Source organism: Artemia franciscana, chromosome 7 (genome assembly GCF_032884065.1).
Source record: "Artemia franciscana chromosome 7, ASM3288406v1, whole genome shotgun sequence".
NCBI classification, from domain to species: Eukaryota; Metazoa; Arthropoda; class Branchiopoda; order Anostraca; family Artemiidae; genus Artemia; species Artemia franciscana.
This window is the reverse complement of record NC_088869.1, coordinates 56881209-56896238: the sequence shown is the minus strand read 5'-3', so window position 1 is coordinate 56896238 and position 15030 is coordinate 56881209. Positions and strand designations below refer to the sequence as shown.

Below are 15030 nucleotides of genomic sequence, written 5' to 3'. Positions count from 1 at the left end.
AAAGGTCAAAATATACTGCGCTTATAATTGTAAATTAAAATCCAACGAACAAAGCGATTGCTACAATTTACACAAATCGACTGCAGCCAAGACCAGAAGTGCATACAGGAGATACCCCATTAAGTTAGTCCAAGAGATTGGGGGAAGGGGACTAAAACCCAGAATCTTTCTTTGAAGGGGGGTGGGGGTTAAGTTCCCTTAATTTAGAGTGAGATCAAATTATATATAATATTTGTGGTTGCAAATAAATTACAAATAATATAAGTCGTAACAATTACACAAGATTAAAAGACTGTGAATACATCTAAAATTTTAAAGGGGTCACATGATTTTTCAAGACGACGTTCTGCTTGAAAAACCGTGTTTTAATGCATAAACATCCAGATCATTGCATATTTTTCATCAAATTTAAAATACAAGGTGGTGTGGGGGCCCTCAGATAAATGTGGAGTGTGTATCAAAAGGGTCAAATGATTTTTCAACAGATCTTCTGCTTGAAAAAAATCATGTTTTAATGCATAAATATTCAGATCGTTGCGTATTTTTCATCAAATTAAATAAAAACAAGTTTTTTTCAATGAACGTCAGGAGCAACATTAAAACTTAAAACGAACAGAAATTACTCCGTATATGACAGGGGCTTTTCCTCCTCAACACCTCGCTCTTTACGCTAAAGTTTGACTCTTTCTCTTAACTCTATTTTTAAAACAGTAAGAAACTTTAGCGTAAAGAGCGGGGCGTTGAGGAGGAAAAGCCCCTTTCATATACGGAGTAATTTCTGTTCGTTTTAAGTTTTAATGTTGCCCCTTACTTTCATTTAAAAAAACTTGTTTTTTTATTTAATTTCTGGACGTTTTTGAATTAATGCATGTTTTGATCTTGGCTCTCCGCACATAAATGATTAAAACGAAATATGCATATTAATTAACTGCAATTAATCGGAAGATTTTGAGAAAAAAGGAGCGAGGGAGGAAGCCTAGTTGCCCTCCAATTTTTTGATTACTTAAAAAAGCAACTAGAACTTTTATTTTTTTACAAACGTTTTCATTGGTAATATACGTAACTTACGAATTAACTTACGTAACGAACTTTTATATTCGTATGTTTGTATTGCGTATATGAGGGGATTCAACCCTTGTCGATACCTCGCTCTTTACACTAAAGCTTAAATTTTGTCCCAATTCCTTAAGAATGACCTCTGAATCACAAAGGCCATAGAATAAATAGTTGAAACTACTAAAAATACTTCAGCGTAAAGAGTGAGGTATAACGAGGAGGTAAACCCCTCATATACGTAGTAATTTTTGTTCGTTTTAAGTTTTAATGCTGCTCCTTACTTTCAGTAGAAAAAACTTATCATATTTATTTTTTCACTATTTTTTCAAATAATGCTAGAAAATCCTGCGCCCCCTTCATTGAAGCTCTCTTTCCCCCTGAGCAGTCTCTCCATGGCAATATCATCCCACGTACCCCCCCCCCACTCAACTCTCCCCCTAAATAAAAAAAATCCCCCTGAAAACGTCTGTACACTTCCCAGTAATCATTACTATATGTAAAGGCAGGTCAAAGTTTGTAACTTGCAGCCCCTCCCACGGGGACTGGGGGGGGAGTAAGTCATCCCTAAAGACATAGTTATTAGGTTTTGGTGAATAAAATTGCTATCTCAGAATTTTGATCCGGTTACTTTCGGGAAAAAATGAGCGTGGGAGGGGGTCTAGGTGCCCTCCAATTTTTTTGGTCACTTAAAAAGGGCACTAGAACTTTTAATTTCCGTTAGAGTGAGCCCTCTTGCGACACTCTAGGACCACTCAGTCGATACGATCACCCCTGGAAAAAAACAACAAAAAAAAACAAACAAATAAACACGCAGCCGTGAGCTGTCTTCGGGCAAAAAATGCGTAATTCCACATTTTTGTAGATAGGAGCTTGAAACGTCTACAATAAGGTTCTCTGATACGCTGAATCTGATGGTGTGATTTTGTTAAGATTGTATGACTTTTAGGGGGTGTTTCCCCCTATTGTCTAAAATGAGGCAAATTTTCTCAGACTCCTAACTTTTGATGGGTATAACTGATCTTGATGAAGCTCATATATTTAAAATCAGCATTAAAATGCGATTCTTTTGATGCAACTATTGGTATCAAAATTCCATTTTTTAGAGTTTCGGTTACTATTGAGCCGGGTCGCTCCTTGCTACAGTTCGTTACCACGAACTGTTGGATAATAATACAAGGCGGGGTGGGGGCCCTCAGATAAATTTGAAAGATGCATAATTGTATCCTAATGGCTTCTTTATGAAAATCACTTACTACATAAAGAAAACAGGAACACATTTTATTGCAGATAATTCATTGACTAATATTAACAAATATATTAGGCAGTTTTCTGGCCAAGCATTTGCCAAGTCTCTCTCTCTTCCAGACAAATTGATGTTAAAACTGATGTTTACTATATATTATTTTATTGAGTTATCCATATATAAAAAAAAAATTATTTAGCGTATAAACTTGAAAATTCTAGATGTGTTCCCATTGTTTAGTAATTGTTTCAGTTAACGTCACCAAAAGTCAGCTATTCAAACGAAATCACCTATTGGAGGGGTTCCTGGCAAGAGCGTTCATGAATTCCGCGAGGATGACATTCCGTTCATTTTCAGTTCTTCTGATGAGTTCCGAACGAATATACGACAGGAAACCATCAACAGGTTCGTCTTGCTGACTTTCAGAAGTTACAACTTGGTTTTGTTGCATTTCTGTTGCTACCAATCCGCTAGGACTATTTGGAGGCTCTTCTCTTACTTTCTTCTTAGGAAGTTGATGGCATATTTCTGAGCGAACTTCTCTCGCATCATCTTGTGAACTGTCTGGCCTAAAATGCAGAATAAATTAGATACATTGTTGATAATTTAGGATATATATATATATATATATATATATATATATATATATATATATATATATATATATATATATATATATATATATATATATATATATATATATATATATATATACATTTTTGGCGACGTGGTTAATCAATAATGGTGTTCTTGTGACCAACAAAGGTTTTATTGATCAACATTGCAGATGAGACCAACAGCTGAAATTGTTCTTTGTCAATCATGTTGGTCAATTTTAATCAGGTTAGAATATCATGGGGTAAATTAGTTTTTGTTTTACAATTTTTGAAGAGAAAAAACAGGCACTTTTCCATAAAGATTGTTTACTATAAGCTAAGAATAGAGGAGAAATTTCGAAGGTATAACTCAAATTTTGGAAGTAGAAACTTGAACATACTGAAGCCGAGGGTATAACTCACCCGACAATGAATTTGATTGAAAATTTGATCAAACAATGGAAAACTGTATAGACAGTGAAAATTAGATTAGTAAACATGTGTCTAGTAAGAATTAGTAAACACATCCAATTAATATAGAAAATAATGCCGCTTATTTCAAACATTAATAAGCATTTGGGATCTTGCGAAAATTGTTGGTAATTTACAGTTATTGATAAGCAAATCTTTCCTCGTGATTGATCAACATTGTTGGTGAACAATGTGTTTGTCAGAAAATAATAGGGAATGTTTTCTATGAGATACAAACGCTTATTACGTCATAGGGAATTTTTTTTTATGTGATTGTTATTGCTTAAAAATTAAGGGTGTGGGGGAAAATTTCTGGGCCCCATCAAAACATGATTTCCTAGATTGTTACGATTTCCTGGTAGTTTATCTGATACTTTAAAAACCTTCAGGTGGCTTCTTTACCGCGGGATCTATTTAGTTCTTATGTAATAGAGTGTCGGAGTCCGTTAATCAAACGGGGAAAAAAAATTATCAGGGTCCAATATTTACAGGCGAGGTTGACGTAGTCTTGCGTAACTTTGTTTCAGTATCAAAAAAGAGTTCAGTGTGAACATCAAGGATATTATTCTGTAGTGATAGATGCAATTCACTCTATTGGATATTGAAGGCACTAGCATTAGCGAAATGAAACCTAGAGCACCTAATGCTGCAGTAGAAATTACAAGGGGCTGCCGGCTAACCCTAGAATTGTGAGTAAAATAAATCATTCATTTTGAGTAAAAAAATAAATCAATCATTGTGAGTAAAATAAAATGTATGACTACAGTACCATTAGTATCTCGGTCGCAACTTGTTGAGTTCAGTATGGTTCAATTTCTAAGTTTAATCCTTACAATTTTTTGAACTTGTAACCCTTTACTTTTTCTTGAAAAACTCCTTTTCCAGAATTGTTTTAGAATTAATTTTAATTAATCTTAATAAATTAATTTTAATTAATCTTAAGAAGCCCAGAAATTACTATAAACAGAAGCAGGGCTAACTAAGACCTTCAAGTAGGTCGAAGACCTTCTAAAAACCACGATGTCATTTCCACTTTACTGAAAATACAATGCATTTCGGATTTTTTTTTGCTTTTATAACGCTAATACATCTAAAAATGACGAGACTTTCAGGAACAAACATCCTCGTCCAGTAAGTTGTTAATTTACATTTCATTAGTTTTTCTGTAGATGGATGAATATCGACAGGTGTGTGACTGATTCTTCGTGGGTGTCAGAAAAAGCGATGCGCTGAATCGCGAAGGAAACAGTTGAAAGAAAAAGAAAAATCCATGATAAAAAAAAAAGTTTCAATATTCGATTACGAACTTTCAGTATTCAGTCAGGGTGATTTTCCATTTTTCTGATAAAATAATTTGAAATTTTAAAATAGTTTTTTTCTTATTTCTCTTACGTTATCTTTTTAAAGTAGCCTTTTTGACGAATTGGATAAAATTAAATTTACCGTCTGAATATTTAATGTGAAGTATAATTAAGACACTTGCTTTTAACTAATAGTGAAAAATCTTGGCCAAACCCGACTTTTCACGTTGAAAATGTTGGTCAGCTTCTGGAAAAATATTCCTAGAATATTTTTTTCTTTTTTATAGAACATATTCAGTGTCAAAAGCGAGCTGTAACGTATACAATTAATTTTAGAAGCGTTCTGTTCAATAGTCTTAAAGTACGCATTATTTTGGAAATCATTCTATGATGTTTTTACCTGCGCTCAAGTTCGACCCTGGTGTCTCCTCCAGAAGAAGGTGAAGGAATGCAAATATATGGGACATGATCCAAAGATTCATCGCGCCTGCTAACCTCTGCTGGCTCACTATCGCAAGTTGAAGTGCTTTCTGCTTGAGAGCTCATTTTGGGATACCCATGGGATCCCAAGGGATAGCATGACCTATGAAGGAAAGTTGCTATTAGTCATATTTGAAAGAGTATAACCTATGCAATTTGAGACACATTTCTTTCTTTAATCCCCCATTTAGTTTTTTTTTGTCGGAACTGCGCTCAAATTGATTTTCAGCTCCTTCCTTTGGAGTTGTTGGTAGTTTTTACCTTAGTTCTGTAATTTTCAATTTACTCATTTTCACTGTGTTGCAATATTAATAACAAATTTAACAGTAACAAAAAATCTTCCTGTCTGTAAAGGAAGGTTGTAGCAAGCAAAATCTAAGGACCGCAATCAATATGTTTAAAAAAAATTCTTTCTTAAATCTCCCATGAAAACTCTCCTATCGGAACAGCGTTTAAACTGATATTTCATCCTGTTCCTTTGAAGCTTTAGGTAATTTTTACTACAGTAAAGGAATTTTCTGTTCAGCTAATTGTAAGAATTTTACAGTTTCAATAATAACAAATCTTCCTGTCGGTAAAGTAAGGCTGTAATGAGCCAAAACTTATTACGACTGAAATCCAAATGTTTTAAGAAAAATTTCTTTTTTCAGTCCATTAAAATGTTCTAGTCAAAACAGCACTCAAATGGATACTTCATCTTGTCCAATACCCGAGGAATGGCTTAGGGTATTTAATTGAAACTTTAAATCCCTGTTGAGAGGGAAGTTTAACTAAATGAAAAGACATTATTTACATCCATGTTGTCAAAGGGTGTATCTAAAGTATCTCAGGATCTACTAAGGGTATTAACTTGAATCTGTCTGGGAGTGTTGAGGGTATGTTAAACTTAAGCGAAATACACTATGAATGTCAATTCTGTCAAAAGGACGAATTTGCAAGATCTGAAGAACGGCTACTTACATCAAGTTCAATCTTTTAGGGAATGCTAATAGAGATACTGGATTAAATCAAATACATCATGTGCGTTAAAGTTGTCTTCGAAAGGTCGTATTTACAATATCTCAAAAAGGGCTACGGATATGATTATCTTGGGAACATCATTGATACGTCGTGACTCGGCCTTTCAGAAATAAAGTTCGAACTGTCAGGGAGTGTTGAGATAGAATTAGAATGTGGATACAGTTGTCAAAAGGACGCATCCCAAAGATCTTGGGAACAGCTAAGTACATCAAGAGGAAACTGTCAGGGAATCTTGAGGTACATTTTGGACTAATCGTAAGAAACAATATACATGCATCCAGGATGTAGAAAGGTTGTATATGCTATAAATCAGGAATGGCTAAGGGTTTCTAGTTGAAACATTCAGAGAAAGCATAGGGTTATATTGAACTAATACAAAAGACACTATGCATCAAGGTTGTCAAAGGGCGTATCTTCAATACATCAGGAACAAATGAGGGTAGTAAGGTGAAACTTACTACCCTTACTTACAGTATCCTTACTTACTACGTGGTAAGGTATACTGGGGGGGGGGAAGCTGGGAAGCTGAGGGTAGTAAGGTGAAACTTTCAGGCTATACTGAGGCTATATAACGGCTAAGTACATAAAGTTAAAACTTTCAGGGAATAGTGAGAAGGATGATGAATTGAGTCAAAAAGCACTATATGAATGATCAAAAGGATGTATGTGCTATTACTCAGGAAGATCTAAGGGTATTAATTTTAAATTTCCAGGGAATAACGAGGGGGAAGCTGACCCAAATCAAAAAGACACTGTTTGTGTCCAGGTGGTCAAAAGGACCTATCTACTATATCTCAGGAGCAGCTTAAGGAATTAAGTTGAAACTTTCGGGGAATCTCGAGGGAGATGTCGAAAAAAATTAAACACACCATATGCATTCAGGTTTTCAAAAAGGCATATTACAATAAAGGTATGGCTAAGGGTGTAATTTATTAGCGTAAATGAGCCGGTTGAACTTTGAGGGAGTATTTGGCGAGGAGATCAAGTAGATGTAAATTTTGATTTTAGGTTACCAAGAAAAGTTTATCAAAGAAAATAAATGTTTGAAGAAAAATTTATTGCATTGACTCTTAGTTAGAAAGATTTGTTTTTATGTTGATCTGCTAAAACTTCACACCTCAATTCTCAATCATCCGACACCGCAATTGAAGTTCCAGAACCAAATGAACTTTGATCAGATATAAATCTGATTGCTTTGATTCTTGATGTTTTATCTTTATTTTTCAAACAAGTAAAACTTTTTAATAAGTGAATTCAATGTGCATTTATTTTAAAGTTTATTTATTTTGAAACCGTTAATCATGTCGTTGATTGCGTGGATTTGTCTATGTTCAAGATTTTGACATGATTGGGGTTAATACAGTTTAAGACCACAAAAGGTCAGACCAAAAACTATACTGAATTGTAATTCATTTATGGACTAATCCATTTTTGAATAATATTCGCTCTACCAATCTATCCTAAGTTCTATAGTATAATTATTACTAAATTTGTGGCAAATTTTGGTCTAAAACATAAACTGGTAACCGCAATACTGATTCTTATACAGAAAACTGAAAAACTGCAAATATTCGTTTTATCATAGGTAGCATAATTTCACTGCCTAAGTAAAGGGCAATGTAGGCAAAATTTGTTGTTTGTTTTCACCAAAGCATTTCGCATAGAGGGAGTTATCGCAGAAACTTCTGAAGGTTCTTCATTTGACTGGAAGTTGTAGTACCATTTTTAAGAGCAAAAAGCGACTGAGGGACAGCCAGCTCTCCTCCCACGCCCCCTAGTCCCCAAAACACATCCCATTACAATTTTAAGATAGCTACATTGCTCTGCATAGTTGAAAGGATAAGTAAATATTTCTCTGGGTATTTTAACCCCCCAGAGTCCCCCAGAACAAGAGCTGAAAAGTTATGCAATTCGCCCACAGTTTACATGTTTGTTATTGGGAAAGATGGCATGTTTGACCTTTACTTTTCAACAAAACCAATTCCCGGAGACTTCAATCCCCACGTAAAAATCTCATCGTGGAACCCCCCCCCCCCTCAAAAAGATTTTATATTTCTTAACACCAAATACTATATGTGAACAATGGGGACATAGCGTAACTTATACCCCTTTCCCCATGAACAATGGGGGGTCATACCATGTCATCTTCAAAGGCGTAGTGATTGGACTTTTTAACAATGCTGAATCAAATGGACAACTCAAAATTCTGATCACATATCTTTGGGGAAAAACGGACATGGAAGAGGAGAGGGGGCTAGTTGTCCTTCAATCTTTTTGGATGCTTAAAAAGGGCACAATAACTTTTAATTCCTGATGAAATGAGCTCTCCCCCCCTGTCAATCTTTTATGATCACCGGTTCGATACAATTATCCATACGAAATTCTACAGTTTTGTAAATAGGATCTTGAAAACTATATCTGATATATTGGACCTAATGAAGTGATTTTCATCAAGCTGCCTAGACTTTCTGGGGCGTTTCCCCCCTTTTCAAAACTTGGGTTTTTCTTTTAAGGCTCTTAACTTTCCATGTGTAATATTAAACTTAATGAAATTTATATATTTGAAATCAGCATAAAAATTCAAATCGTTTCTTATATAAATTGCTATAGAATTAACTAGAATTTTGGACGAATTATGTGCATCCCGTCAAAACTTTTGATCAACAGCAGTTCTGTGCAATGATTTTTTAAGAATTCAAACCTTTTTCTTGGCCTTCTTCTTTTGATGTGTTCAAGCATGAATTCCATTTCTTCATTATATGGAAATGAGCAAGTGGCTGGACTCTCATCAATAAATGTTTCTGATGCTGCTAACTGAAGAAGCTTAGAGCTTTTGGAATATCTATTTCTGAGAGTCTCCCATCGATGCTTGCACTGTATTACTAGAAATAATTAGCATCTTACATATCCTCTAAATCACTTACGAAAGTAAAATAAATTAAATACATAGATTTTATAGATTTATAAATTAAATACATAGATTTTATAGATTTATAAATTAAATACATAGATTTTATAGATTTATAAATTAAATACATAGATTTTATACATAGATTTTATAGATTTATAAATTAAATACATAGATTTTATAGATTTATAAATTAAATACATAGATTTATCATTTATAAGTTAGTGCTCCCTAATAGTATCCTAGAACCAAAAAGTTCTGTACAGAAACTCGTTCTCATTCCTCATTCTGCCCCGTGACATAAACCATTTTTGTTCTTTACCTTGGCAGTTCGTTAATCGATGAACTACACAAAGAGAAACAAACTTGCTTAACTAAAAATTCTGTCTAAAATAATGATATTTTTATTGACTATTCTGAATATCTTATTAAGATCCCTCTCAAAGTTCCATTTACTTGTTCAATTAACACAAATTTGACACAAATAGGAGGTCAAAAACAACACAAAATTAACCCAGGTAGGAACGTTTGAGATTAGTAATGACGTGATTGATATTCATCTACCATTGTCCAACTGTCAACCTTCAGATTGACAGTTTTTTTCAGGTGTTTGGACGGTAATTACAGGAAGCAGGCGATTTAAGAAAAACATATTAAGAGCGCTGGGATTGGGAAACGAACTTTCTCAAAGTCGTGATGTATCTAGACCTTTTTTTAAACCAGAAAATTCATAATGCCAATTTTCAGAAAAAAATATAGTACCATTTTCAAGAAAATAAATTATATACATATAACGGTTGCAGCAGTAGGTGCAACCTAGTAAAGACCAAAAGTTTAAAAACACCCTTTGGAAAGAAAACTGCCAAATGAGAAAAAACTATTATCTGACACTGAATAAGGAACGCTAATAATTGTTTCGATTAATCTCAAAAGTAAAAGCTAACTGCAAAAACCTTTTTATTGGGATTTCGAAAAGAGCCTGAAATCCCTGAAAATTGAGATACACAAACAGGTTATTGTCTTCTGCTCATGATAGTACCGATTTTGTTCTAAAAGCAATATCCTTCATAGAGTACACTTGCGAAAAAGAGATAGACATTTTCTAAGATTTCTAAGCAATTAGAGGAAATAGAGCAAAATCCTAGCAAACATTTTGTAGCATCTTCAAGAAGCTACGGCCTGATATTAAAAGCGGTATCTTCGGCCAATGAATACTTGAGTACTTTTTAAATAAAAAGCTTATTCTTTCATACAACGTTACCAATAATTAGGCTCTTATATTTTCGTTACTGACAAGGATCGTTATTTACTTACCATAATTTACTGACTATTACCATATTATGAAGGATTTGATTTTTTGTTTGTTACTCCGACCCAATCATAGAGAAAAAATGTCTGTGGAAAACTGGAAAAGGGTCACTCAATCACAAATTGAAACTTATATTTTCCTTAATTAAATGTCAAAAGGTATTAGCAGTCAACCAGCAATGGGCAACTCACATTTTTTCCATAGATTTCCCCTACTCTGCTTTTTTTCCTTTGGTTTCCTTATAATTACTTTATAGCCTGAAATTTCCAGGGGGCCATGGCCCCCCTTCTCCCTTACCGGCACCCATTGGGACAAAATTTAAACTTTACCTTAAAGAGCAAGGTCTTAAGGAAGAGGCAAACCCCCTCATATACGTAATAATTTCTGTTCGTTTTAAGTTTTAATGTTGCTCGTTATTTTCAGTTGAAAAAACTGTTGTTTTTTTTTGTTTCTGATCGTTTTTCAAATGACGCCAGGATATATGGCTCGACTTCCACGGAAAAATCCCCCTCCCCACGGGGATGTATTTGGATCAAATACAAAAGGGTATTTGGATCATTTGGATTAAATGATCCATGAAAAATTTTAGCTATGCAAAATTCCCTCAGCAGAAAATTTGTGCTCCCCTCCCCACGCTATATAAATATGCATATCTTCCGATAACAAAAACTGTACGTATAAAAAGGGAAAATTTTACAATTTAAGTCCTTTCCCGAGGAGCCTTGGGGAGTCATGTCATCTCCAAAGACATAGTTATTCAGCCTTTCAAATATGATGAATAAAATAACTACTTCCAAATTTTTCGGGGTGATTTCAGGGAAAAAGGGGCATGGAAGGGGGCCTAGTTGCCCTCCAGTTTTTTTGGTCACTTAAAATGGGCACTAGAACTTCTCATTTCTGATAGTATGATCCCTTTATCGACGTTGTAGGCTCATTGGGTCAATACGATCATTCGTGGGGAAAACATAAGACAAAAAAGCAAAACAAATAAACACACATCCATTATCTTTCTTCTAGCAAAAAATACAAAATTCCACATTTTTACAGGTAGGCGCTTGAAACCTCTACCGTAGGGTTCTTTGATACGCTGCATTTGATGGTATGATTTTCATTAACATTCTATAATTTTTAGGGGGTCTTTCCTCCTTTTTTCAAAAGCCAGACAAATTTTCTCAGGCTCGTAGCTTTTGACGAGTAAGACTAAGCTTAATGAACTTATCTATTGGTATCAAAATTCCATTTTTTAAAGCTTCGGTTACTATTGAGCTGGTTGGCTCCTTACTTACAGTTCGTTACCACGAACTGTTGGATCATTGATTTTGTGCCGTTTATATGATTATGTAGAGAACATGTCATTCACGAGTACACAAGAAAATAGGTTAATGTAGCTTTATTAACAGAGCAACAAAACTTTGGAAAGTTAATGGCCTTTTAAGCATCCTTCAAATGAACCCACTTAACATTTTGACTAACAAAATGTAAACACCAAGAGGGGGCATCCGGATTTTATAATTGACTAGGAGGGGCATGGCCTAAAATTGGTTTGGAGCCACTGGTATACATCCTAGCAGCCTATTTGCTATTGGGAAATATTTGGACACTTTTATAGGGTGGGATTTTCAACAGAAAAAGTTTTCCATGGGACCAAAAGCTTGTCAGGAAACTTTCTGGGAGAAATTTTATACGGGGGAGGGGGACTCCCTGGCATTAGTTGAACGACCGTAACAAATTAAATGAAAAAGGCAATTAGAAGAAAAAGCGGTTTTAAAACAAATAGAAATTATTTTATATGAGCGTAGAGGCGACCCTCTCATATATCAATTAAAGATAGTGGCAGTGTTGTTCCGGTAAAATTATAGCCGTTCCTATAACTGGCTTTCTTATAAAGTGAATAAACCACTCGATGCCTTTATTTTATGCTCTTTATGAATATAATAATCGCTTCTACCTTAAATTGAGATTTGTTGTTTCTAGATTAAACTGAAATTAAAAACAAGGACAATTTTTTTTTAAGTTGTTCTAAAGGAAGTAAAGAGCAAAGTTGAAACTTAAAAAGAACAAAAATTACTGCTTAACAGTTTATCTATCATATATTGATAAAACTAGTGCAAATGGACCCTCTTGTAATATTTCTGGTAAATTTCTAGTTGAGTGACTTCTTGCTATCTCAGAAAGGGGCTAGGTTAGGAAAATGAAACTTTCCGGGATGGGTCTAAAGGCTAAAGTATATCCGGGAACTGCTATAAGTTCTGGAAATGCAATTCCTGTTATTTAAGTAGAATTCTGAGCCACATCAATTTTTTTTCAAAATTTAGGAAATGTATTTGCATATCTTTAAAGGTAAAATTCTAGTTGAGTGACTTCTTGCTATCTCAGAAAGAGGCTAGGTTAAGAAAATGAATCTTTCAGGGATGGGTCTGAAGGCTAAAGTATATCCCAGGAATATATTTTAAAGTACCGACCTCCACTCCTTCTCCCTCTAGAGAGCCCTGAAATTTGCCCACATGATAGTTATTTGGCTAGAATTATTTATTTGGTAGAAATATTTACCATATTTCTTTATGTTTGTACGATTCAACACAACAGAATCCTGTCTTCTTCCATTATTGATATAATTAAAGAATTACTTTTATTTACCTGTAAAATTATAGCCTTCGAGTTCCAGCTTCTTAGTAATTTGGGTCCAAGCAATCTCTTTCAAATCTGAATCCTTGTTTTCATAAAGTTGCGCGTCATATAAACACGGTCTTACTCTCACAAAAAGAATCAGCATTTTATCTGCATCTGAGCACCACCTAGCTCCTTCCATTTTCTATAGATTTCTTCTACTAAAAGCTTTGAAAATATCCGTCTAGCACAACACCATATCCAAGACTAAGTGCGTACTGAATTTATTGAGTTTTTAGCTTAGGAGAACTTAACCGCCTTTTTGTTCTCCCAGCGGGTGAACTTAAGTATGCTCAAGAATGCATGTTTTGTCAATAGCTTACGGCAGTTCCGTAGCTACGAGCTTAAGCAAGATTTCAGTATTGATTGTTGTGTCTTTATTTGAAATATAAGCAGGTGAAAAGGATTTAGCACTGAGTATTTCCAGTGGGGTTTATTTTGGTGAAAGAAGGCAATATTCCATGGAAAGGGGCGAAAAGGACTGGGCAATAGCAGGCCGAATGGGGTTTATTTTGATGTAAGAAGGTCGTATTTCGTGGGAAGAGGCAGAAACCATTGAGCATTAGCAGGCCCAATGAGGTTTATTTTAGTGTAACAGGGCTGTATTCCGTGAAAGAGAGCCAAACTTTGGAATAGGTAAAATATTTAAAAAAATACAATTAAACTTTTAGATTGTATTTTGGAGCATATTTTCTGGTACCGTGTCAATTACACATAGTTAGTATTTTAGATTTCCTTCATAAGATAATCTTGACCAAAGATAATCCAAATGTCTACCATACAGAACAAAGAAATACAATAAAATCATGTTCCCTATTCACGTATAACCATAATTATGTAGCCCTATAAACTAAAAAAAAATATAAAAAAAAACATACTAAGAATCTTTTATTACTGTATCTTGATGATATTTATCCAAGATTTCTTTTTTAATTAAGCATATCATCGAGAGAGGGGTTTGTAAAAAAAAAAGTTACAGGGAGGCTTACTAGGAAACAAAGGAAGAAGATTACAAGGCCGAAAGAAACTTCCGGCAAGTCATTAAAAAATAACAAAAAACGGAGGCTAGATTCGTTTGAACTTCTTATGTGGGCTAATGATGACACCCTGTTTTTTTGTCTGCCTCTAGCGGGTGACTCTTCTTTACAACGTATTTACATGGCCCCAGGGGTGCTAGTAAAGGGGGGACATTTCCCTAGGATTTTTGATCCTTCGGGTTAAGGAAACATCTTTTAGCATTTTCACCAAAGCAACCTTTTTTTTGGTATTTTCAATGAAAATCTTATAAAAATATTAATGACCTCCCTAAGTTTTAAACATTAGTGTCGACCCCCTCCCCCCACCGTTACAAATTTAAAAATGTTTTCTTAAAATCTTACAATTTCATTGTGTGATTAAAATCCTACGATTCAAAACTTGGTCACGCACTTTGCTGCTTGTTCAGACATGCCAATGGGGGAGGACATTTGGCCCCTAGATCTTTCAAACACTCTTAAATTTTTTCAAATATTTCTGTAGTTAACTCCTTGAAACTACATATTTTGTGTTTTTATTGAAATAATTTGAAAACAAATGAACAGTAAAATAATATCCTAGATTCTGAAAAATATATTTTGCTTCCCCTATATGGTTGTGAATTAAAGCTCTTTTGCCAGACAGGTATACCTATAAACATATCAAATGAGATTAAATTCGTAAGGTTTTGTTATGCTTCCTATTTTGCTTCATTTTTATCATCAAACATTGTAATATTGTCATTGAAATATGGTATTATTGTTTTGGGTCATGAATGTTGTGTAGACCTAGGTTGCATATTAATTTGGTCTACTGTAGGGCTCACCCTTTATTTGTTAGTTCTTAAATGAATAAAAAGAGTAATTTCACATTGTAAATTCTACCTTATACGCCAGTATTATTATTCTTTTATTTTTGGCTGGTACTTTTTAGCAGCACTACCTCGCAAGCTTGGCTTTTTTCAT

General features: G+C 34.3%; 1 protein-coding gene and 1 long non-coding RNA gene across 3 annotated transcripts in view; one reads left to right on the top strand and one right to left on the bottom strand.

Annotated features, from left to right (window-relative positions):
- Positions 1 to 2789, top strand: part of LOC136029508 (uncharacterized) — a 25670-nt gene extending 22881 nt beyond the window's left edge. Inside the window, exon 3 of one of the 2 annotated variants that reach the window (XR_010618060.1) lies at positions 2657 to 2789. This is a non-coding gene — a long non-coding RNA (uncharacterized LOC136029508). Of the gene's footprint in view, positions 1 to 2551 lie in introns of both variants that reach the window. The other variant, XR_010618059.1, reaches the window with a different exon arrangement.
- Positions 2445 to 15030, bottom strand: LOC136029504 (transcription factor Adf-1-like). Its single transcript, XM_065707950.1, has 4 exons — positions 13022 to 15030; positions 8869 to 9049; positions 5068 to 5250; positions 2445 to 2868 (listed from the first exon to the last, which is right to left on the bottom strand). Exons 1-4 carry the CDS (start codon positions 13191 to 13193, stop codon positions 2586 to 2588), a joined length of 819 nt encoding a protein of 272 aa, XP_065564022.1. The 5' UTR covers positions 13194 to 15030; the 3' UTR covers positions 2445 to 2585.

What these genes read in the sequence shown, in the direction of transcription:
- LOC136029504 (XM_065707950.1), bottom strand. Translation starts at nt 13,193, where the DNA reads ATGGAAGGAGCTAGGTGGTGCTCAGATGCAGATAAAATGCTGATTCTT. An exon ending in AGAAGAAGGCCAAGAAAAAG is followed by an intron (nt 5,251 to 8,868) that starts GTTTGAATTCTT and finishes TTTCCTTCATAG; the next exon opens with GTCATGCTATCCCTTGGGAT. An exon ending in AGGGTCGAACTTGAGCGCAG is followed by an intron (nt 2,869 to 5,067) that starts GTAAAAACATCA and finishes TCTGCATTTTAG; the next exon opens with GCCAGACAGTTCACAAGATG.